This window comes from Pollicipes pollicipes, unplaced genomic scaffold (genome assembly GCF_011947565.3).
Source record: "Pollicipes pollicipes isolate AB1234 unplaced genomic scaffold, Ppol_2.1 Scaffold_7231;HRSCAF=8579_pilon_pilon_pilon, whole genome shotgun sequence".
NCBI lineage: Eukaryota > Metazoa > Arthropoda > Thecostraca > Pollicipedomorpha > Pollicipedidae > Pollicipes > Pollicipes pollicipes.
Window position 1 is genome coordinate 46,109,195 of NW_023597034.1, and position 22,879 is coordinate 46,132,073.

Consider the following 22,879-nt stretch of genomic DNA (forward strand, 5'->3'; position numbering starts at 1 on the left):
AAGGGACAGTTTTCACCGGCAAGGCCAACGAAGTCTGGCTCTTTTAACTCCTTTCACCTGGTCTCCGAACACTCGTAAAACCTGGGTCGCTTTTACGGACGTCTTCCTCGATGTACTCGCGATGGCCTGTTTACCAACCACACAACTGTGCAGTCATGCCTCTTAGCCTCAGTAAGTCAGCTGTTTTCGAGTTCGATGGCTGAAGAGATGGTAGGCCAAGGGCAAAACTGAATGGAGAGGCATTGCCCCTGCCAGCATGCCGAAGACTTCTTCATCTGGCGTGTCCGAGCCGCCGCCGAGTGATGGGACAGCGTGTGTGCGGTGCCGACATCTCTCGTCAGTACCAACACCGTCGCAACTTATCCGGCTGCGAGCGAATATTGCGGGCTGAGAATGGCCAGCCAAAGACCAATAGGCATAACAGCAAATGCTCAAATCCAGTTGCTTTGAAGTAGCACCCAAAGGATGAGCGTTTCCAACAGGGGAATTTAGCTATTTTTGTTTGATTAGGTGGGCGTTTGTTCGGTCACGACCGTCAAACATGGACAGCAATGTGATGAGGCGAGCGACAATGCACTACTGCGCCGCCATCAGGTCTGAGCCGGCATGGACACACCGGGACGACCGTGGAGCCATCTCGCGGCTGCCGGCGGCACCATGCTCACGCGGAGTGTCGCAAGGTGGACGGGCGGGCCTGCCCATTACCACGCGCGACGGTAAACCAACGGAGCGAGCTCATGCGAGGCCCGCTGCTGAGGATCGTGCTCGGTCGGGTGCCACCACGGGCATCTTCAGGCCTACACCGTTCATGTTCCACCAGGTCCACTGTCGCCGGGCTTCTCCAGCACCGTCAAACACGAATCCCACATTAGAGATTTAATCATCAAAAGCATATGGCTGTTAGGTATCAAACTGCAATATTTGGCAATTGCACCACAAACATATGACACTATATACATGAACTATTTACACTGGATGAATGCAACTTGTCAGTTCATTGGAATTGATCACGGAAAACTAATCGTCACATCAAACACTAATAATTCACATGCGCACAAACAGTTGACTAACGATCTGCTCAGACTGCTGACATAAATTCGATTACGAGTTCACCTGTCACACAGAACTCGTGGCGATCGACACATGACACCGCCCGGCCGCAATTGATCTGTCTCGCCGGAAGGGTTCGCCGCCCGTTGATCCGTCTCGCGGCGGGCCGCCGCCGCACTGGCCGGTCGGCCGGCCTGCCGGAATCACAGCTCGCGCGCCGCGCGTCACACGACTCGCCGTCGCTAAGCGACCGCACGTGCGCACCGGTGGCCGGCCACCGGCGCGCCAGTCCTCGTATAAATAGCGCCGGCGCCAGCTGCCGCGCTTGTTCGCTGGCTGCGGTGGCGCGCCGCGCTCACACCACTTTGGCGTGGGCGGGCGCGTCCGAGATGTAGGTGTAGTCGGCGTCCGTCTCGGCATAGTCGTCGTCAGCGTCGGGCCGCGGCCGGGCCGGCGTGCGCACCGGCTCCGTGATGCTCAGCCGCTCCAGCGGCTCCGACTCCTGGTCGCCGTCCTCCTCGTACAGGCTGCGGCGCAGGCGGGGTCACCGTCAGCCGGACGCCGACCAGCTGGCGTCCCCCCATGCCCGGAGCCCCCACGGTCTCGACCCACGCAGTGGTGTATGAGGGTCGCCGTCAGCCGGACGCCGACCAGCTGGCGTCCCCACCATGCCCGGAGCCCCCACGGTCTCGACCCACGCAGTGGTGTATGAGGGTCGCCGTCAGCCGGACGCCGACCAGCTGACGTCCCCACCATGCCCGGAGTCCCCACGGTCTCGACCCACGCAGTGGTGTATGAGGGTCGCCGTCAGCCGGACGCCGACCAGCTGACGTCCCTACCATGCCCGGAGTCCCCACGGTCTCAACCCACGCAGTGGTATATGAGGGTCGGCGCGGACGGTGCGCAGAGGTTGAGACATGTGCGCCCCTCCCCAAAGATGAAGACGCCAGCGGCGACGAAACAAGCAGCTGGTTCCCCGCTGTACACCGACATCGCGACAGTGAAGCACCAGTCTGACTGGCACCAACTGCCAGCGAAGCACCAGTCTGACCGGCACCACCCGTCAGCGAAGCATCAGCCTGACTGACTCTACCGTCAGCGAAGCACCAGTCCGACCGGCACCAACCGCCAGCGAAGCACCAGTCTGACCGGCACCACCCGTCAGTGAAGCACCAATCTGACCGGCACCACCTGTGTTGCACCACGGCACCACCTGTATGGAGCGCGCCAAGTGTCTCGCCCCCCCCCCCCCCCCTCCCCGGGATTGCACAGTGCCCCGGCCGAGCCGCGGGGCCTCGCTTGCGGCGTGGTGGGCGATGCGCACGGAATCACGTGGGCGCGTGTTTTGTGTTTTCATGCGTCTCAGGACGGCACGGACGGTAAACTCAAACTTGGTGTCATGTTAATCAATGCTGTCAAATGAGCACAATAAATTTGTGTTTGGACTGCTTTGTTACCATCCAAATCATTCCTGGCAATAATGGCGTATGGAACGAAAAGAAGAAAAACGAATAAAAGCACAAAACAAATGTTGTTATGCACACACACCAAGGCGCTTCATTAACATGTACACGTTGGGGTTTAAGTTTTTGGGTTAAGTACCATGGGTACTTACTTAAGCTAAGGCGTATCTTCAACAACAACCCTGCAACGCATCATTTCCGAATTATATACTTAACCGACAACACAGAGCTCATGCTGAAACGAGCGCTCTACAACAGCGTCCCCGATCCCAACCCTCTCGTTTGATTGACTACTGTCTGGCAACGAGACGCGCCCGTTGGCTTCACAGATTACCTACGCCAGACAAAAACATCTAAGATTCATGATGCTCATGGAATGACCTCCTCTATGGGAGCAAGACATAGTCGAGCCACTAAGCAGCGCAAGCGAAAGCGCCGCCCGGCCACTCGAGCGCGCGCCAGTAACTCACAATTCGGGATCCTGTTCGGCCCGCCCCCTCCTCAGCCACCAGCAGCTCGTACTCCTCGGCGGCGAACCGGTCCCAGTCCGACATCTGGCGGCCATGGGACACACTTCAGTCGCAGCCACCGCCGCCAGAGCCGCACGGCGGCGGGGCCGGACGCACCGCCACGGTATCGGCCGCCCCATCCGCCCAGTAAAAGGTCACGTCCGCCATTACGACAATTGACCTCTGGTTAAGAACAGTGATGTTCGCATCCGTGACCGCCCGCCTCGAAACCTTAATCGACGCCAAGGGCAGGCCTGGCTGGCGACCAGATCTCCCCAATCACATGAAATCATTCAGCACCAATTGCTCCCGACACAGGAACCGTAGCAAGCTACCACACCATAACCCATCGGGTGAACCCGCCACTGCGCTCCGGCCCACGGTGGTAGCGCAGGGCAGAGGCGGCACCCACCGGCTGGCCGGGCTCCCCGTCCCGCTGCATGGCGAACGGGTCGCGCTGGTCGTGCTCCAGGTACTTCTCCAGGTTGAAGAACGTGTCAAAGAAGATGTTGGCCATCTGGCACTGCTTGAGGTCGCTGAGCGCGATCTTGCCGTGTGTTTCGGGCTGGACCATGTCCAGCATCTGCGGAGCGAGTGCGACCCTCATTGCCGGTTCAGCGTCACTGTCGTCAGCGAGAACACGCGGTACGCAGGGAGTGACTGTCACGACCGGGTGTCAACAGGGCAAGACCCTATACCCGTATCCAATCGGCTTACTCCGAGTAGCAACGCGTCTGCATGAGCCGCCACACGGTCCTGTGTAACCATTGTCGCAAAAAAACACTCAGGCGCTGGCAAACCCAGTCCCCACTGTCGAGCCAGCAGCAGTCGCTGTCGCCAGACGTATTCATGAAGCGTGCCGCGTTCGTTAGGACGGATGGGGCCCGCTCGCGACCACATCGGACCCGGTCGCCGCCCGGACACGGACCCGTGTCACGACTCCAGCACCCGGAGCGCACGGCCACCGCCGGGAAAGCCGTCACTGCCGCCCGCTCACCCAACAGAGGCAGTCCTCGAACGGCAGCGTCTCCATGCCGAGCGCCTCCATACGCTGCAGCTGCTCCTCGTAGAAGTACTCCAGCTCGTACATGGAGAGGAAGCCGTCGCCGTCCAGGTCCATACACCTGCCGGGGAGGTGGGCCAACGTCAGCGGGCACGGCCAGATGAGACGGCGGCGGGGCTAGAGCACCGCGCCGTGCCCGGCGTTAACACCGCCGCCTGACACGTCCACAGCTCCGCCAGGCCAGACGCCGACGCGGCGCGGCGGACGTGAGCGGACGGCAGCGGCGAGGAGCGGCGCCCTCTCCGCGGGAGAGCAGCGCCCGGCACCACGCGAGGCGCGCCGCCACCGGCGGGTGACGCGGCGTCCCCGCCGTCAACACGTCGGCACGGTCGGCCGGGCGCGTTTCCGGTCGGAAGGCGTCTGTCTCCGAGCGGACCCGCCTCCGGCCGCGCGCCGATAACGCCGCCAGACGCCACAAACCGCGCGGCCTTGTCAACTATCTGGACGGCGCGGGCGCTGACCCGGCCGGCCGCGGCGCCTTCCGGCCGGCGCGCCGAGCCGCTCACGGCGGCAAAACAACGCCAGCTGTGGCCAATTTCCGTCAGACGGGCCGCACGCGACCATGCAGACTGTCGCACAAAGAGGCGGGCGACGGCGCAGACCCGGGATGGCTCCCCATCCGGGGACCTGCCTCGATACCAGCCGTTTTCCAAAGCTGACGGACGAGCTCAAGCTGACGGCACTGGACCACACATCACAGCAAGCGTCTCGGCGCGCGTCCCACCAGCCAACTCGCTTCCGCATCGTCGCGCGAAGTCGCGCCGGTCCACACCCCACCACAGCTCAGCCGCCGTGCTGCGGACCGTCGCCTGGCCGGCGGGCGCCGTCGTGGCCGCTGCGGCAGCCGGCCCGCCCGCCGACGACGCTCACCTGAACCAGTACTCAATGGCGTCGGGTGCTTCTTGTCCTCCTCCGAGAGCAGGAACCACACGAACTCCATGTAGGTCATCTTCTCCTGCCTGCGCGCGCGCGCGCGTCACCGCGCCGCTGAAGATGCGGTCGATGATGCGCGACGAGACGGCTGCAACGATCGCTGGTTCACCATCATGTGCCACGACCTCGGCCTTCAGAGCCACTCGGTACCTGAGTGACAATCATTCGGCACTCTGTGTCGCGTCGCCAGCAGGCCCTCTACAGCAGCAGGGCGCTCCACACCCCGGTGGGAGGTCAACAATCCTAGGTCAACAGAACCTAGGTCAACAGGTCCTAGGTCACGGCCGACCGAGGTATGCGACGTTACTCGGCCGCCTTTGCAAAGGCTCTGTTCGGCGAGGCGCGACCGTCCCCGGGAGCAGGTAAAACAGAGGTGCCGTGGTACGTCGGTCGCCGGCGTATTTACCGTGGTCGTTGTGCCGAGCCACGTCCGACTTGTCTTTGTATGGCAGGTCGTGATCTTTGTCCAGCTCCCAGAACTTGCAGTAGATCACGTAGAAGTGCTCGTACGAGAAATAGTCTGTGATCTGCAAGGCAGCCACACACATACACATCACGAGCTGGACGCGATTACGATTCCGCATCTCCCTAGTTGTCTGGAGAGCATCTTGCATCGAGCTCGGACCCGCCGGCCGGGACCCCCGCGGCTCTGCAGAACCGAGGCGCGGCCGACGCCAGGCCCGCCGCGGGACGCGGGGGGGGGGGGGGGGCGTCCGGCAGGGGCCCGGTGCCGCGCCACGGCCGTGTTGCCGGCCGCCACCGCCGCACCCACCTGGTTGATGTCCTCCTCCTGCTCCAACAGCTGGATCGTGCTGAGCAGGTTGGAGCGGCGCAGCTCCGGCACTGTGATGCGGCCGCTCCACGAGCGGTTGGACGCAGTAGTAGAAGATGCGCGCGATCACCTGCGGCGGGCGGCGGCGGGTCAGACGGCGAGGCGGAGCCGGCGGCCGGGGTCCGGGACACTGGCCCGCCAGTGCCGGTGACTCGGCAGCGGCCGCCGCCGTCCGTCAGCCGGCCGGCCGGACCAGCAGCCGACCAGATAGGTTTGACACGCCCCCTGTCGCTATCACAGAGTCCGACCCGACCTGACCTGACCTGACCTGACCCAGTCAAGCCCGACCCGACCCAACCCGACCTGACCTGACCCGATACGAACCGGCCTGATCGGTCCCTCACCGTGTGCACGTAGCGGCTGTGGAACTCGATAGCCTCCTTGAGGAAGTTGAGGCCCGGGTGCGTCTCGACCACATCCTGCACCAGCGGCACCAGGTCCTCGGGGCACCAGGGTGGTTACGCAGGCCGCCGGTCAGCACGCGCACGAAGCGCGACGCCCTGGTCGTGTGAGGTGGCCAGCAGCCTGCCGGCGGCGCCCGACGCTAACGTCACAAACACACGCGTTCCGGCCGCCCAGGGACAGGCTACACACGCTCCTTGTACCACGCAGCCGGCAAACATAATCACGCTGGAACAGCCGTAAACAAGTCATGGTCACAACACTGCTGAGTTATAATTTGTAACGAAAACGCCGATGATCATCCGGGACACGTGATCAGATGAGCCCTACTGGTCAATGAAGACACATGCGCCAGTGTTAGCTGAGCTGTCGGCTGGCGGAGCGATCTGTCGGCCAGCCGTGCGACCTGACGGCTAGCCGAGCGACATGTCGGCTAGCCGAGCTAGTCGACACAGCGAGCGACACCTCGGGCGATCACACGACGACGAAGAGCCTAGGGTGTTGTGATACGATTCCGTCCTGCGACGGGTACGGGCGTGGGAGGACGGGAGGCGACAAAACAGCGCGCCGCCCGCGGCCCCCTCTCGTCGGCCGTGGGAGCGCGCCCCAACGGCCGGCGTCACCTTGAGCCCAGCTAACGACCAGCCGTAATCGGGTGCGCGCGCTGGCGCCGAAGACAACAGCGCGCGGGCACGCGGAACCGGCGGCGCGCCGCTTTTTCCGGCGCGCGCGGCTCGGCCCGACGTCCGGGCGCGCGCCGCCGCCGGGCCCGGCCGAGGGTCACGTGACCCTGTTGTGCACGCGCGCCAGCCGACCGCCAGCCTTGACCAAGTTTTTGTGAGAGCGCTGTTTCCTCGGCCAGCGGCGGCTGCGCGTCCGCGCGCGCGCTGCGCGCGGCCGGCCGGCCGGCTGCGGAGGAAGCGGGCCCGATAGCTGGCCGGGATCCGCCGCCCCCGGGTCCGCCGCCCGGCGGCCCCAGTCCGCCGCCCGTCTTCGCTGCCGCCGATCAGCTCTGACCCACCTCTTCCAGAAGTCGAGGAAGGCGGTGGCGGTGACGTGGCCGGTCTTCTCGCCGCCGGCCGCCAGGAACAGCGGCACCTTCCAGTAGAGCGGCAGCTCGCACGCCTGCCGACACCGAGCGCCGGCCGTCAGTCCGCCGCTCGCGGCCGCCCGGCCACAATGGAGACAGCCCGCCGCGCGCCCCGCCTAACCGCACATTGAGCCGGCGCGTGACAATCGCTTACCGCTGCCATTGTTGTGGCGCCGGACAAAGGCCGTCTGAAGCGGTACGGATGGCCGCCGTTGCTGAGAGCCATGCACTGCACTGTTCGCTGACCGAGTGGGCCTCCGAGAATATATTTAAACGTCACTAAGCCTGAAGAGCCACCAGTCACAGTATCATTGCAAACACGGCACACCGCTGAGACGAATTCGGGAAGAGGCACATAGCAGGACGAAAAGGATGCCATGGAAGCTGGAGGATCAGGATGATGTAGTCTCTGGGTCTACCCATGCCAGCAAAGCTAAACGTGCGAGAGGGAATGGCAACTTGCAAAAGCGCACCTGGGCGGTCCAAATGCGAGCAAAGAAGTATCTCCGTATCAGGTTCGTTAAACAGACACCAGAACAATTGTCCCACCCGAACTGTCCACCTGTGCCCACATCTGGCGCGGGCGTACCGCGCAGACCCGGCCAGCCGACGTATGACACACGGCGCGATTGCAATACGCCAAACCCATCTGTCGCATCAGCCGTGGCTGCGGCCGCGTGCCCAGCGCTCCGGGCGGCGGCGCCGGTGCCTCTGGCAGCGGTGCAGGGCAGCCTGCGCCGGCCCGGTCGCGCCGGCGTATATGGCGCGGCCGGCCGCCACCACCGCCGCATATGGCGGCGCGGCCGTCTGCGCCCGAGGACGCCTCCCCACCGGCCGGAGCGTGCCGAGCGTCCCCTTCCCAGGACGTGCCCCCCCCCCCCCCCTCAGCGGAGAGAGTCATTGATGCACCGCGCGGCGGGCGCACGACACGCCGGCGGGGATCGGCAGCTAGCAGCCGGCGCTCACCCGGTTACCAGCGACAGAGAGCACTGCTCGATAACATGCAGTTGTAATGCAGTAAAGCTTCTTTTGAGTGGACTACAAAATCCTAAGGCCATCGGCTGTTGCCTTCAGGCAGCTCTGTCGCGTCCGCTGGCCTACTGCCTCGGGTGCGAACTCGCCGTTTGTCCGGGGTCGCAGCGGTCAGCCGGGCCAGCCGAGCGGGGAGCCGCGGCACCCGACCACTATCCTCTGTTGACGGTCGGGGCCGCACCGACCAGCACACAGCTGCCATGTTTTATTCATCTGCACACATCTGTGATTCGGGGCCGGCGCCAGCAGCGGCCGCCCGCGCACCGTCTGTGCGGCCAGGCCGGCGCGGCGCGGCGCGGCGGCGCCGGGGCGGCCGGGTCCGCGTGCGGCGCCGCAGCGACCGCTCGTGACGGGCCGGGCCGGGCCGGGACAGGGCGGAACCGGCAGCCGGCGGCGGCCGCTCCCTCCGCGGCACGGGACGGGTTGCTGCGGATCAGCAGCCGCGCCCGCGGCTGCGCCTGCACGCGATCAGGCTTAGCGGGAGGGAGGGCCGCTGATCCAGTTTAAAGACGTCCGGGCTGGCTGAGTCGGCAAGCCCGGCGGGAGGCTGGGAGAGGCTGATGCTGCGCTGCGCTCCGAGCCCGGGCTAGACTGCAGCAGGCAACGGCGAATTTCCCCAGCGGCAGTGCTCCCACGTGGCGCATGTCAGCGGCTCGGGCCACGCCGGGAGACGGGCTCCCTGAGCGTGAGCCCTGGCCCGGTAGGCGTCTTCGGACGGCCGAAAGCGGCGTGCGCGGAACAGCCCTCTCACCTTGGCGATGGCGGCAAACTTGTCTTTGGGCACCTGCCCGCCCGGGTAGGAGGAGAAGGCCTGCGCGATCTTCTGCAGCTGCGCCTCCAGCTTCTCCCGGCTCTCGGGCCGGCCGTGACGGGAAGTGGAACCTGCAACAGGACAGAGCGCCGCGTCACAAGCGCGCGCCGGACACGCCAGCGGAGCACACCCCCCACACCGGCGGCGCCAGATGCAGGTCACGGTACGTCCCAACCGGACGCGTGGCACACAGCGCGCCGTCAGCGACGCGCGGCGACCAGGGCCGGGCCAGACCCTGCGACCCTGACCGACCGGGCCGCGCTCCGTGACCACGTCTGCGCCCGAAAGAAGCCAGTCATTCGGTTCGGCCGCACCCAGCCCGGCACACAACACGCACGGCCGGTAGCCGAGTACCCAACGGCCTCGCCGTGCCACTATTGTATACAAGCCGGCGGCCGCGCCTCCGAGCGGCCGGTGCCGCGGTGTTTGGATGAGATCGAGCCCCAAACGCTCATGACGCAGCGCTTCAATGGACCACTGCGCAGAAACGCGGTGAGCGCCGCGCACGGACTGCCAGCCTCCGGGCCGCCGCGCGCCGCTGACAGCGTGCCGCGTGTGGTGAGCGCGGCGCACGACGGCCGCAGACGGGGCGCGGCGCGCGCAGGTAATCCGGCGCCGACTCTGGCAGGCCGGCGGGTGCGGGGAAGGCCGGCCAGGCGGCGCCGGCCGGCGAAGGTCGCCGCCCTGGACGTGCCGGGGCCACGGCAGACAGGCGCGGGCCACGCGTCCGCCAAGGCCGCGCCGCATCGATCGGACGCCGTCCTGCCGGCAGCTGGCCGGCACCGGGACAGGCCGCCGCGCCGCCCCGCCTGACCCACATCCCAGCTCGGCGGCGACCTCGGCGACCCCGCCTGAGGGCTCGGTCGGCCGGCACGACCCAGCGGGCGGCGGCGGCGGCGACACGACCTCGGCCCAGTCCCTCACCGCCACCGATCATGTCCGCATCGCCCTGCGGTCGCCGTCCGGACGCCCCCCCCCCCCCCCAACCCAGCCGCTCTGCCTGACCTGAGCGGCGACCGCGGCCTCACCGCCTCGGCCAGGGCGGGACGAACCAGCGCCCGCCCACCGACGAGCTAAAGGCACTGCCGATAAAGCGGCTCAGATCCGACCAAATAAACAGGCTGGTCTGCGAGACAGCCACATGCCCTCCGGCGGCCTTGGGACGCCCATGAACATGCTTTGAGGGTATTTGTTTGCACGATGAATCCCCCCGGGGCGGAACAGCAGACCTAAACGAATGTCCGGGTGACTGCGCAAGCGAGAGACATCCAAAGGATTCGGGAAAACATACGTTATGTAACTGAAGAGAGCACACTGTGCGGAGATAACCCCGAAGCTGATTATCCCAACGCGTCCTACTAAGAGGCAGCCCGCCCGCTGATACAAGTTGTGCTCTTCACATCTTGGGACGGCTTATTTACTGCGCCGAGCCAGACACTGGAGTGCGACGCATCAACGCTCCACGCACCCCAGAAGGGAGGCCGCTTTCCCTGCGCCAAGCGGACGTCCTACGCAGGGTAGCACCCAGCCCAACCACAAGCTTATCTGTGACCTCCATCTCGCGTCGTGTCTTCCATAGAAATGCTCCGGGACGACCATCACGTGCACGGAAATGCCGAATGTTCAGCGTCCAGATCTCGAAGGCGGCAGGGAGCAGCCCGGCATTCACTGTGCTGTGTTTATATGACACCCTGCCTAAAGACGACGACGCTGCCTCGGCGGCGGTAGCTGGAGCTGCGGATCCCAGTCTTGACCTGACCACGGCCGGCAATCGTAGGAGCGCGCCAGCCTGTCACCTCGTGATTCTCTCTGTTGCGACTGGTACTATTCTTATCCATCATAGCCTGTCTGATCCAGTCCAGGTTGGTTGTGTAATGAATGGGACGATTTTTGTCCCGTCCTGCACGATATTGCGGCGCCGTCCTGACCAAAACACTGCTCCCAGTGCTGGCCTCGCCCCTGATGACTTTCTCGTCACGTCCTCGTCTGACCTTCTGTCGCTGATCTGACCAGGCGCGTGACGGCCGGTCCCGCCACATCCTGACCTGACCTGACCAAACCGCCGTCCCAAGAGAGTGAAAGTGTCGCAGTCGGCGGCGGCAGGGGGGGGGGGGGCTTGTTTACCGGGGGCGGGGCGACAGTGTTTATTTTGTAGCTCCGTCGCCGCGGCGGGCCCGATCCCAGGTTCCCCGGCCGCCTATTGCGCCGTAACGGTGCGGCCGCAGACCGATATAGGCCAGCCAGCGGCGCACCACCGCTGCCCGGCGAGGTCGCCTTGTCTAGCTGCGCAACCCCTGCGAGAGTCCCGTGAAGGGGCCCCTGACCGTCACCGAGGGCTGTCCTCACGGCGGGGGACCCTACCGTCACCGTAAGCAGTCCCCCAACCCTACCCGTCACCGCGAGCTCTCCTCAGTGCGAGGCCACCCTGACCGTCCAGGCGACGGAGGGAAACAAGGCCCCCCCCCCCCCCCGGGCGCGCCGGCGGCGCGCCACGGCCGGCAACCAGCCGTCGGGCGCCGGCGCCGGCGGTACACTTGACCTTGCACTCGGCCGTCTGGATGGACACGCGGCCGGCCGGCCAGACGCGCCACACGCCACAGATCCCGCCGACCGGCACCACGTGGCGCCGCCGGCCGTGACCGGTACGATGCCCCAAACCGGTCACGAGGGACTTTCGATGTCGCAGCTGAGGTCACCGGCAAGTACCGCACACCCTGGCGCGGCGCGGCCGACGCCCCAGCGCACCGGCTCCGCGTGTCGCTTCCGCGCATTCAATCACGGGCATTTCGCATTCGCGCTGCACGGCGACCGCACAGCGATCCTGAAAGCACGAGCATGCAACAAAGCACGAGCAACACACAGGAATCCGCACCGCCACGCAGACAAAAGCAACGGTCGTAACGGCCAGCTTCCTTCCGCCATCACCGCCTGCCGGCAGCGACGCCGCAACACCTGCCTGGGTATGAGCGCGTTCTTCTGTGCGCGGGCGTTGGCCGGCCGCCGCGGCGGTGACTTGGGCGAGGCGGTGGGCGACTCCGTGCTGCTCCTGCCATCCTTGTCCCGGCCGTACGTCTGAAAGGTGGGCGGACGGGTCAGTCGGTCGGCAGCGGTCTCCGCGGCGCCCCGCCAGGTCACGGCGGGCCGACGGCGGAGCGGCGGCGCGTCCGTGCGCGGTCGCATCCGCCGCCTCCCTTTGTCTCCACGCTGCGCCGGATGCAGAACGCCGCGTCCGGCTACGACACGCATCGGAAGCCGACAGTGGCGTTTATGGCCGCATGCATTTTACATCGAGGCGGGCTACTCAAGCATGCACTCCACGTATTTCCTTCCGCGCAAAGCAGCGCATCGGGGGCGGGGAGGGGGGGGGGGGGGGGCAGCGAGGGATGCGCCCGCCTGGAGACGCGTGGGACGCCGGACACCAAGAGTTTCCGGCCGGGTCGCGTGACCCGTAAACGAACCGGCGTGAGGCCTTCGTCACCAAGGCTGACGCGCCGCACGCCTGGCGTGGCCACCTCGGGAGTGGGGAGGGGGGAGGGCGTAAACGGCTCCAACTCCGACTCCAGACTCGCGCCAAGCGGGCGGCCGTTGGCGCAGCCCTGACTCGGAGTCCGTGTCGCTGCAGACTCGCGGCCGCCGTCACGCGACACGCGACCGGGAGCCACCCGCCGCGCGCCGGCGTCAGCCCGCCCGACGGCCGGCGGGTCTTCGCGCTGCGGCGAGCCTCCGCAGCGAGCCCCTCCTTCTGCGTAGGCGGGCTCGACCCGGCCGACCGGGCCGGCCGCGTTGATGACAGCCAGATCCTCGCGACACTGGACTCGGACAGCACGTGCCCGACATAGGGGCACGTGTGACAGGCGGCGGCAACTCCAAGTCAGGGATGAATCACGCGGCCGGAGGCGCCTCCGCGCTGACCCGCTGAAATCCCAGATATCGCGGCGGCGAGGGTCGTGGTTTTCAGCGGTAAACCAGCGCATCAGAATATAAACCTTCGCCGTACTGCACGCTTTGAGCACTGTTCGGAAGCAAATAATGATATCATCACACTGAGCTGGCGTAGGACGGCTGGTGCTCTTTCCGGAACCACCGGCAGGACAAACAAGCTCCGAGTTGTCACCCAGTGAGAATGGGACTGCACAATAGTTTATGCAGTAGGGTTGTATCACTCCCAGTACTCGTAAGCTAGGTGGTACGCATGGCAGAGTGCAGGCCACGATAAGTTCTCACAATGCGAGGTGCGCACATGCTAAACGGCACGAAAGATATACCCCATTCACGATGTGACAGCCCTTTGCTGTAGGCGCTGTCTCATACAATGCCAGACATGCGGACACATGGATCCCCCCAGTCAGACTGCGAAGGTATGGCAAAAAGGCTTATACAGCTGTCGCTGTCCTTTGTTCAGTTGAACTTGTGTTTCGCGGGTAAAACTATCCTGGATTAACGTAACGTGAATATCACCGCATTGGTTGCTTTGTACCAGCTGACATAGGCCAGTTAAATGTATATCTAGGTAATTTTATCTGTCACGCCGACTACCTGGGAAAAACAAGAATACGAGATGCTTTCCGTTGATACCTTGAATATTGTTAGCACTTTAGGACGCACTTGTTGCGCAATTAAAACACCCATTGTTTGTAATACAACTGGCACGACCACAGCTCAGCCCGAATTTTCTTTCCCCCGATTTGTTTTCCTTTACCGAGTTCGCCCTGCTTTCACGCACAACGAATAATATCCTCACCAAATGTTTATACACGGAGTTACTTAACAGCGCCGTAAAAACGGCCGACCAGCCTAACGCCTATAAGCTAAACAAACAGCCGGGGCGGTTCGGCTGGCCAGACGGGCTGCGCCGGTCGCTGATGTGACCCCGGCCGTCGCCCTGGCGTGACCCGGCGCTGCCCGCGGCGGGGGCCGCCACCCTCTGACCGGGCGCCGGCGCGCTGCCGCGCTACGGCTCTCTGGTAGCGCCAGGCGCGCGCCGCCAGCTGGCGCAGCGTCACGTCGCGCAGCCAGCCGCCGGCCAACGGAAAACCACTGCGCAGAGTCCGACCATTCCCCCAGCAGTGACTCACATGGGTGGATACTTGGCAACTGTCAAATTAGACTTAATAAGGCGTGGTCGTGACAGTTCCGTCATTTGCTTTCGTCAAATGACGCCAACAGTGCGAGTTTTGCTGCATTGCAGTAATCATACTCGTATTGTAATTGTCCTATCCACCGATAGCATCAATGACTCCTTCAAGAACACAGCAGTGCACATGATCACGCCATCTTGGCATGATCACTAAATTTTGCTGGAGGTCCCCCCCAATGCCGGACCCTGGAACCACCTCCGCGTTTGCCTTGCATCCGAAATTTGGACTCAGTGCGTAGACAAGATGTTAAGCAAGACCTCCCGCAAATCGCTTTGGAGATAAACCGGCGAGAAACACGAGTATGGGATAGGGAGGGGGGGGAGTGGTGGTGGGGGTGAAATCTTCCACCGGTAATAGGGTTACAGAGAGCCGCCAAAAAAGTATCCTGCCAAACCTGTCAAAACTTGTGTCTCATACGAAAGACCCTTTGGTACCTTTCTTTTTACCAGCCAGGTATTCGGTCTTTCTGCTGCCACATGGCAAGGTGTTGGCTTCACCGAGGGCCCCGTAAATGGCTGGTGCGCAACAGCCGTGTCTGCCAGCGCTATGCCAGTACTTAATATCACGACGTTGCAGCACAGGGCGCGGAGTGAAACATCCAGAACTGATAGTATTTCCGTAGGTTTGCGCTTGTTCTTTTCATTTTTTTCTCGAAGTTTTCAAAACGCGAAAACGTGACCGTTGCTCCTTAATTCTGCAATTGTTGAGATTGAAAGGAGTTTTTCTGAATCACGACATTAGCCCCGCTTCAGAAAGATGTGCTCAGAAGGCTTCTTTCGCAGGCTTAATGCCCTTATGTCGACACGACTCAACCAGACTAGTACCAACGTCAGCCACTGCACACGCTCTTTCAAAACCAATCTCTTAACCCTGATGCCAAACAATACCTGATACCATCTGAAGCCCCAGCGCATTCTGAATATCTCTGATCTCGTCCTTTGTGCTCGGTGCAAGCCTTTTCCGGTTGCGCAACATCAGCCTCTCGCCGCCCATTAGAACTCGCCGGGGCGTAGTGAGCAGCGCGGTCCCAGCCAGCGCAAAAGACGGGCTGATGCGATCGGACACCGCCCGACAACGGTCACATTATGCGTATCGGCTGGGCGCCGAGCATTCAGGTGCCACGTCGGCCGCGTGTCTCACCGGCCCGAAGATAGCCTTGAGCAGCAACATTTCCCCGGCGCGGCCTCCGAACTCCGGAAACACGTGGGCCGCGCGAGTGAGTCCAGCTCTGCCGCCGAGCAGCGCCTCGGCCCGAGGTCCGACACAGCACGCCCAGCGCTCGGTCACCTCGACTGCACCGGTCTGCTGTCGACCGCGGGGGCTCGCGGTGCGCGCGGCGGCGGGCGGCACGGTACTGACTGCGTGGCGCCGGCGCCGGCCGGATTTGAACCGGCCGCGGCGCGTCAGCACTGTTTACGCGGCGCCACCGGAGGCGGGGCCTAACGTCAGGCAGTCGGCCGCTCTGTAAACTTACATCAGAGTTCGGGCCGGCTGGCCCGCGCGAGGTCGCCCGTTATCCCGTCCAACGGTGGAGACGGCGGCGTCACAGACGAGGCTGATGGCCGAGCCACCAACAGGACGCCCAGGGCAGGGCAAACCCCGGGCACCGGCCCAAGCTGACCTCCAGGCGCCACACCGAGTTTAGCAGCCGGGAAGCCCCCTGCCGTTTATTGAGAATAGCACGCCCACGTCGTCCGCCGTTCGGAGAAGGGGGAGACGGGGAGGGGACTCTGCCGGGGACGCGACGTGAGCGGGTCGCGGCACGACGGCGGCAGGAGAGGCAGTACTCCTATGGACCGGCGGCTGTGGCCAGTCGCCGGTCCCGCGTCCCAGCCGCGACCCGGAGCTGACCGCCACAGCGTGCCGACGACGGCGAGCGGCCCGGCCCGGCCCGACCCGACCGGCCGCCTCGGCACGGCCGGTGACGAGCGCCAGCCGCCGCCGGGCCGCCCACGGACGGGCCCGGAGAGCGCGCCACCACCTGGTTCGTATTGGGGTCACGGCGATTCGTCGCAGGGGTGACGTGGGCGGGAGAGACCCGCTCGGCCACGCCGTGGCCCCTTGTCGCCGGTCCAGAGCCGCCCTAAGACGTGCCCGAATCGAGTGAAAGCGGGAAATGACATCCCATTCCGCCGTTAGAGGAAATGCGGACCCCGGAAAAGGATGTCAGACGCCGCTCGTGCGAGAGACCACATTACGGGGCTCCAGTTACACCACAGGTGTTCGTGTTTTCCTCATAATAACGCGCCTCTTCACCAGGCGCCGTTTCGGGTATTCCAAAATTATGGTCCTGCGGTACCACCTGCCCTGCGCACAAGGCCAAACGACTGCCCGTTCGAGAGGCGGCACGGCTGAGCCCAACATCTAGCACACTTGTTTTAGAATTAAACGTTACTATTACGTCATTTCTTCACCTGACAGTTTTCTGTTGGGGGGGGGGGGGGGGCGGACTTCAGTCAAGAATATAACACCACACCTCCACGCACGCAATCACCAATATATAAGGATAGGGGCTGCCGCGAAGCAGCTCCCTCATGTCCTAACATCGGCACGTCTCCAGTGCATGATTCACTTCGAAACTGGCCATATATGGACAGCAGACACTGGGTCTCATAACTGGATTAAGATGCATAGCATAACATATACAGATCTGGCCGTGTGTTTTTAATGTCCGAGGGCAGAAGATGAAGCAGTCAGCCTGGCCCGGTGGTGACGTCACCCACGCCCAAATGGCATAAACATCCACTAATCTGCCGTCAAATAAACATGTGCACGCAACAACTGAATGACAAATTTCAGATACGAATGCCGCATGTCTCAAACTGGATAAACGCTCGAATAAACATAGACAGCTTATCGATAAACATCGACAACAGCCTCGCTATTTCAATACCGGTTCCAGCTGCCGACCGAGTCACCACTAACAGACCCGGATCAGCGTGTCCCAGCTGCGCGCGTCTCCGCCTACGCCACCTACGCCTGCGCCCCCAGGCGGTCGGCGGCGGCGCCGCCTGCACCGTCCCCGGTCGGAGCACGGGTCACGGCCGGCTCACGCCGGGCCGCTCTCGGCGGCGCTCGGCGTTCGACGGCGGCGGCGGCGGTGACCGGGCATGTGGCCGCCCCCCCCCCCCTCCCCCCCCCCCCCGGAGCCGGGGCGTGACTCACAGGCCAGCTGTCGGCCCGGGCCGAGCCGACCAGGCCCGGTCGGCGGCTGACACGGCCGGCCGCCTGGGAACAGGGCCACCGGCCGCCCGGCAACCGGGCCCAGCGCGGCCCGCCCACCCCCGTGCGCCACCTCCGTGTACGCCGAACGCGGCCCGCTGGTGCCAAGCGGACAGTGGTGCCGGCCCCGGCATTTCCACCCAAGTCGGCGCTCCAGGGCGCTGAGCACGAGACGCCACGGCGCTGCCGAGGGCGCACCACCAGACGAATCACGCTCAGCGCACTCAGCGACAGCTCGTCGTTGTTAGATACGTTCCTCCACGGAGGTGGTGTCGTTCTTCGCGACACTAGCGGGACCTGTTTCGGTGGCAGACTTGCTATTCGACCACACATCATTGCAAATTGAACGTCGGGTACAGACACTGCTCGGTCGCGTGTAATGTATAACAACCCGTTCGGAATGCACACATTGTCTTTCATACGTATCTGTGTAGGCCATGGTATTCCAAATTGTTTTACCATGGTTTTATGGTCGAGCACCCATGACCCGCGATCGGACGGTTGGAACAAGAAGCCCAGGCAGAAGCACGGCCTCAAACGGAATACAGCCGAGTTTCAGTTCATCACATAGATAGCACCTAAACCGGCGGAGGTCCGCGGATGTACGCGACACCACACAAAAATGTTGCACGTTTGTGAGACGGGGTGAGCATGTCACCCATCCTGGGACGGCGACACGCGGAGGCCTCGTAGGTGGACGCGTGGTGGACACTGACATCCACGGTGTCTGAATTTTGATAGATCCATGTGCGATTATTTATACGTTGGAGTGGAAAATCTGCAGACACGCAACGTGCAAATAAAATGCCTTAATGAACAGTGCGAATCAGGTGACTAAGCGAGGACACCAATGAGCACCTATGTAATTCATACCGGTTCGCCCAACCTGCGAGGTAGGAAAAAAATCCAGGCGACCACAAGCACGCTCGAAGCGCTCATGGCCTTCTCATAAGCCGTTCTGTTTGCTCCCGAGGTCATTACGTCGCCCTCGGCAACAACCGTGAACTGCGGCAACCTTCCGCAGGCACGAGAGCGTGGACAAACAACTCCACTCAGCAGTCTGTCCCACACTTCAGGCCGCCGCTCACTCGGCCGCCCGAAACGCCTACTCAGCGCGCAAAGAACGCCCACAGGCGCGTCGCGTGCTATTTCGTCAGCCCTGTCGCGGCGGAGCTATCAGCACCGCGTCCGGCGCGTCCCGTCGCGTACGTCATCAGAAACATTAGCGGTACAATGTCCCCGGCGGCGGGCGCAGGCCGCGCGGCGTCTCATTAATCACACGACAGCGTCGTGTTTAAACCGGCAGACGCAAACACACACACACACACACACACGCACATGCACGCACCCACCCACACACCCACACGCAAACACACACACGCACACCCACCCACACCCACACCCACACCCACACACCCACACCCACACACATGCAGACGCACGCACAGTACGCGTACCCGCAACTACGGGAGCACATCACCGTGACAGTTGCAACTATGCCAGACGACGTAATTGGGAACTAGTGACGTGGCAAGTCATGCAACAAATGTTGCCACAGAAATGATGTTTCGCGCAAGAGCATAAGACGATAAGCAGCAGTAAGCTATGCCTCGTCAACTCGCTTCCCTGCGTTGTTGAAAACCGAAGACAACATTTTCAGCAGCCGGGGTCAAATGGTGGCGGCTTCCATCAAGTTATGACTAAACACTGGTTTTCTAACAACGAAGCCAAGGATGACTAGGACCATGCCCTGAAGTAGGGGTATTAATCCCGGCAGTAATACTCAGTACCAAGATACCGGGATCATGAAACAGGCCATACCGGGTGGCCATGATATGCCCGGATTACGAAGAAATGGCGCATGGGTTGCTACTTTTCAGCTGTATGATAGATTGAGCTGTAAACTTAGGGTGGATGTGCAAAGCTTAATCATGCACTAAAATATCTATGTGCGTAGGATAGTCGGTCATGGTCGTCATGACGTCATAGCCACATGCACAGTCTAACAGACAGCAAACTTGTGCGCGAATCCTAGAAGTTGACTCAGGATGTAGACTGATGATAGATTGGATTTCAGGGCGCACCGAATCTAACTTGAGTCTTGATCCAAAACTTCGCGTGCCACGATCTCCCTAAATTCATTAGTGTAGCCATACGCAGCTTTGACACTGAGGCATTCGTACAGACTTAACACAAGTCACGGTTCTGTAAAAAGCCGAATCATCTGATGAGGACTATTTTGCACACAGCTGACGAAAAGTCGCGAGTTTTCAAATTGGTTCCAAAGCAGCCTAACGCTTCGGATTCACGGAGCGACAAAAAATACAAGATGTATTCACTGCCAAACTTCATCAATTTGAGGACAAAAACACAAATCTGTTATGCTCATCACCATAGAAATTATGGACAGATCATGCACTCTACTCGTGGCCAATATTCACTGCTTTCTCCCAAATTTAGATGAAATAGACCACACAAACACACACACGCACGCACGCACGCACGCACGCACCCCCACACACACCGATTAGAGCCATTTCGATATCTTATCCTTACCCAGAATGTTGTAATATGTTGACCCCTATGTTGTACCGTTGGGCCAGAGTAATAGACACGGGGTTCAGCCAAGTTTGGTGCTTTATTACTTGCAGTATACAACTAGGTCCAATGTGAGCTTAAGTCGTAGTTTAAGCCAAACGTTTCGCAGTCGGTAACTGAGAGTTGCGTGGCGCGGATGATACAATAATGACTGTATTTAAAATTCATATCACAGTTTGAAACTTTGTCCAGAAAGTTTGCGAAATTCTCAAGGAATTATACGCTACATTACAGTGACGGCACGTATTGGCGAACGTCCCGACCACGAACGCACCATCTTTTGGTTATGGATTCGGCACGTTACGATATTGAGCTACATAGACCATTAAGCATGCCTCGAAGGTTGGAAAATTCACGGCGTACCGTACATGATAATTTTGACCCGGTACGCTGTGAGAGTTCGGCTCATATATACCAGAAAATGGTCAACGGATCGGCGCAAGATACTTGAACAACTTCTCTTCTGGTGCCAAATTTATCGAAGTGGGCCAGATAGAATATGGTTCACAGTTTGCGAAAGAACAGACCTTTAACACATGGATCCTATGGGCTAGTAGGAAAAGAACGCATGTGAACGGATGTGCTACCTACGTACTTTGGTGGGGCTGCCCTCGGCCGATGTTGGCCAGCAGGCAATGTTTTAGGTGGGACGGTGGAAAACGGAATTGATTTCATCGGGGTTTGTGTGATTTCATCGAAGTCTGCGAGGGAGGGAGGGAGGGAGGGAACGAGGGAGGGAGCAAGAAGGGAAAAGGAGGGAGCGAGGGGGAATGGAAGGAGACGAGGCTGGACAACGGGAACGAGGGAGGGTGGGAGCGGGGAAGAGAACAAGTGAGGGTGGGAGCAAGGATGAGAACGAGGGAAGGTGGGAGCGAGAAAGAGGACGGGCTGGGAGCCACGCCAGCTGGCACGCCCGCCGCGAGAGCCCAGCTGCCCAGCTGGCCTGGGCCCGGCTGACCTAGGGTCGGCAGTACAGCCAAAGTGGAGCGGTGCGGGCGGAGCGGGGGCAGGGATGAGCGGGCACGCCGGGGCGGGGCAGCGTCCTGTGGCGACGCGCCGTCTCGGCCAGTCGGCCCGTCACCCGGAGTGAAGCCATGCACCTCTCCGTAAACAGCGCGCCGGCCTGGCCCGCTGCGGTGCCTGAGGTCGCCCCGCCTCGGCCGACACCCACCTAGTCCGCCGGACAGCAGCCGTGCAGCTGCTCCGTGCAGGCCGCCGCTCATGATTAACTACGGCAACGCCCGGGCGCAATGACGACTGCGCTCGTTAGCAGCAAAAAGCGCTTGTGACAACCGTACTAGCAGAAGGGCAGACAAAGGACAGAGAGAGTTGATAAAATAGCGATCGTTGTAGCGCCGTTGGACGAAAGACAAATATACACGAGGGTGAGATGACCTCATCAGGCTCCACAGCAGCGGAGCAAAACAGGATTGCTCACAGACCGATGTACTAAAAGACCATTCGGTATCAACACAATATCGGAGCACAAACACCCTGTTCAAGTGGAAGCCACAGATGCAACATTCCAATGAAAGACCACTGCAGGGGGCCCGAGCTCGTTGAATACAGTGCATTGCTGTACACATTATCGCAGATCACCGACACTTCCGGCTCGGGGTCCATTTTAAAATCACGCACAGCGTACCAAAGGCACATATTGTAGCTATCAGAACATGTCTGCCCTATAAGTCGGCAATTGCCTGAAGATGACGCTAGTTAAATACAAAGAAACTATGTAAAAATACAGCTACGATCCAGGAAAGATCAGAGCTACGAGGACGCCCCTTCGCTCTCTCTCTCTACCACAAGCAGAGACGGCGAAGGCCTCGATCCGATCATATCTAAATCCCAGGACTTTTTATAGCCTCATCTCCCTTTTCCCCGCCACTTTCGGCAGACGTGAATTCGCACAACGTCACGGCCAAAACACGGCAGAGGCCTTCAACAGAGCGGGACCAGCTGCAGCAGCACCGCCGGACCGGCGCGGCCTGGGGATCACCCCCTCCCGTCGGGGCGAGCTCTGCAGGCCAGCATCTCCAGCGGCGCCGGGTGTGGTGACGCCGGGTCCGCGAGGTGTCGCTCGGCCCGGGCCCGACACCAATCAGGTCACTCGGCCCGGGCCCGGCACCAATCAGGTCGCACGGCACGCGCAAGTCGGCCGACCGAAACGGCGCGCTGCCAGCCGGGCGCCGCGCGGCGACTGCGGCCACAGCCGACGCGCCAGCAACACGGGCCACCGAGAGCCGGCGTCGCCGCTAGGCATCGTGGCCGGTCACAAGGCGGTAGCATACTTTTCTATCTGGCCAAGTTCGACGGCCGAATGGCCTGTGTTTGAAAGGGGGGAGGGGGCGAAGTGGTGTGGGCTTTTTTAAGTGTGGAGTGATAAGCGTTGCCGTGCCACGTGACGCGCGCGCGCACTGAGAACACCGGACGACTTAAGCCGGACTTTGCGCGCCGCCTGCCTTCTGCGCACCTGACCGCTGTCGCCGAGAGGCCCGCTCCGCCATCCCAGCAGCAATCGGGATCGCTCCCTCTGACCCCGTTCGGCCGCCCAATGTAAACTGTGGGCGAGCGGCCGCGCCAATCAACGGCGTGGTGGGGGCGCGGAGGAGCCCGACTCCACCGTCCCGCGACCATTACTCATCTGCGCCCCTGCCCCACAGCAGGCGCGACCTCTGAGCCGTACTTCCACCACCCGCCGGGGCAACGCACGGCGACCGGAAAACCCTGCCGCCT

The 22,879-nt window shown here is 62.1% G+C and overlaps 1 protein-coding gene and 1 pseudogene across 1 annotated transcript in view; both read right to left on the reverse strand.

Moving 5' to 3' along the window:
- Positions 1–861: 861 nt before the first annotated feature.
- Positions 862–6,346, reverse strand: LOC119110186 (serine/threonine-protein phosphatase 2A regulatory subunit B'' subunit beta-like; annotated as a pseudogene).
- Position 6,347: 1 nt separating this feature from the next.
- The window catches only part of LOC119110187 (uncharacterized), a gene marked incomplete at its 3' end in the record, with an annotated part of 53,953 nt that continues 37,421 nt past the window's right edge, over positions 6,348–22,879 (reverse strand). Inside the window, exons 4-8 of the mRNA XM_037233923.1 lie at positions 12,142–12,257; positions 9,571–9,662; positions 9,126–9,256; positions 7,274–7,377; positions 6,348–6,375 (exon numbers count right to left, since the gene is read on the reverse strand). Of these exons, the coding sequence (XP_037089818.1) occupies positions 6,348–6,375; positions 7,274–7,377; positions 9,126–9,256; positions 9,571–9,662; positions 12,142–12,257 (471 nt within the window). The remainder of the gene's footprint in view (positions 6,376–7,273; positions 7,378–9,125; positions 9,257–9,570; positions 9,663–12,141; positions 12,258–22,879) is intronic.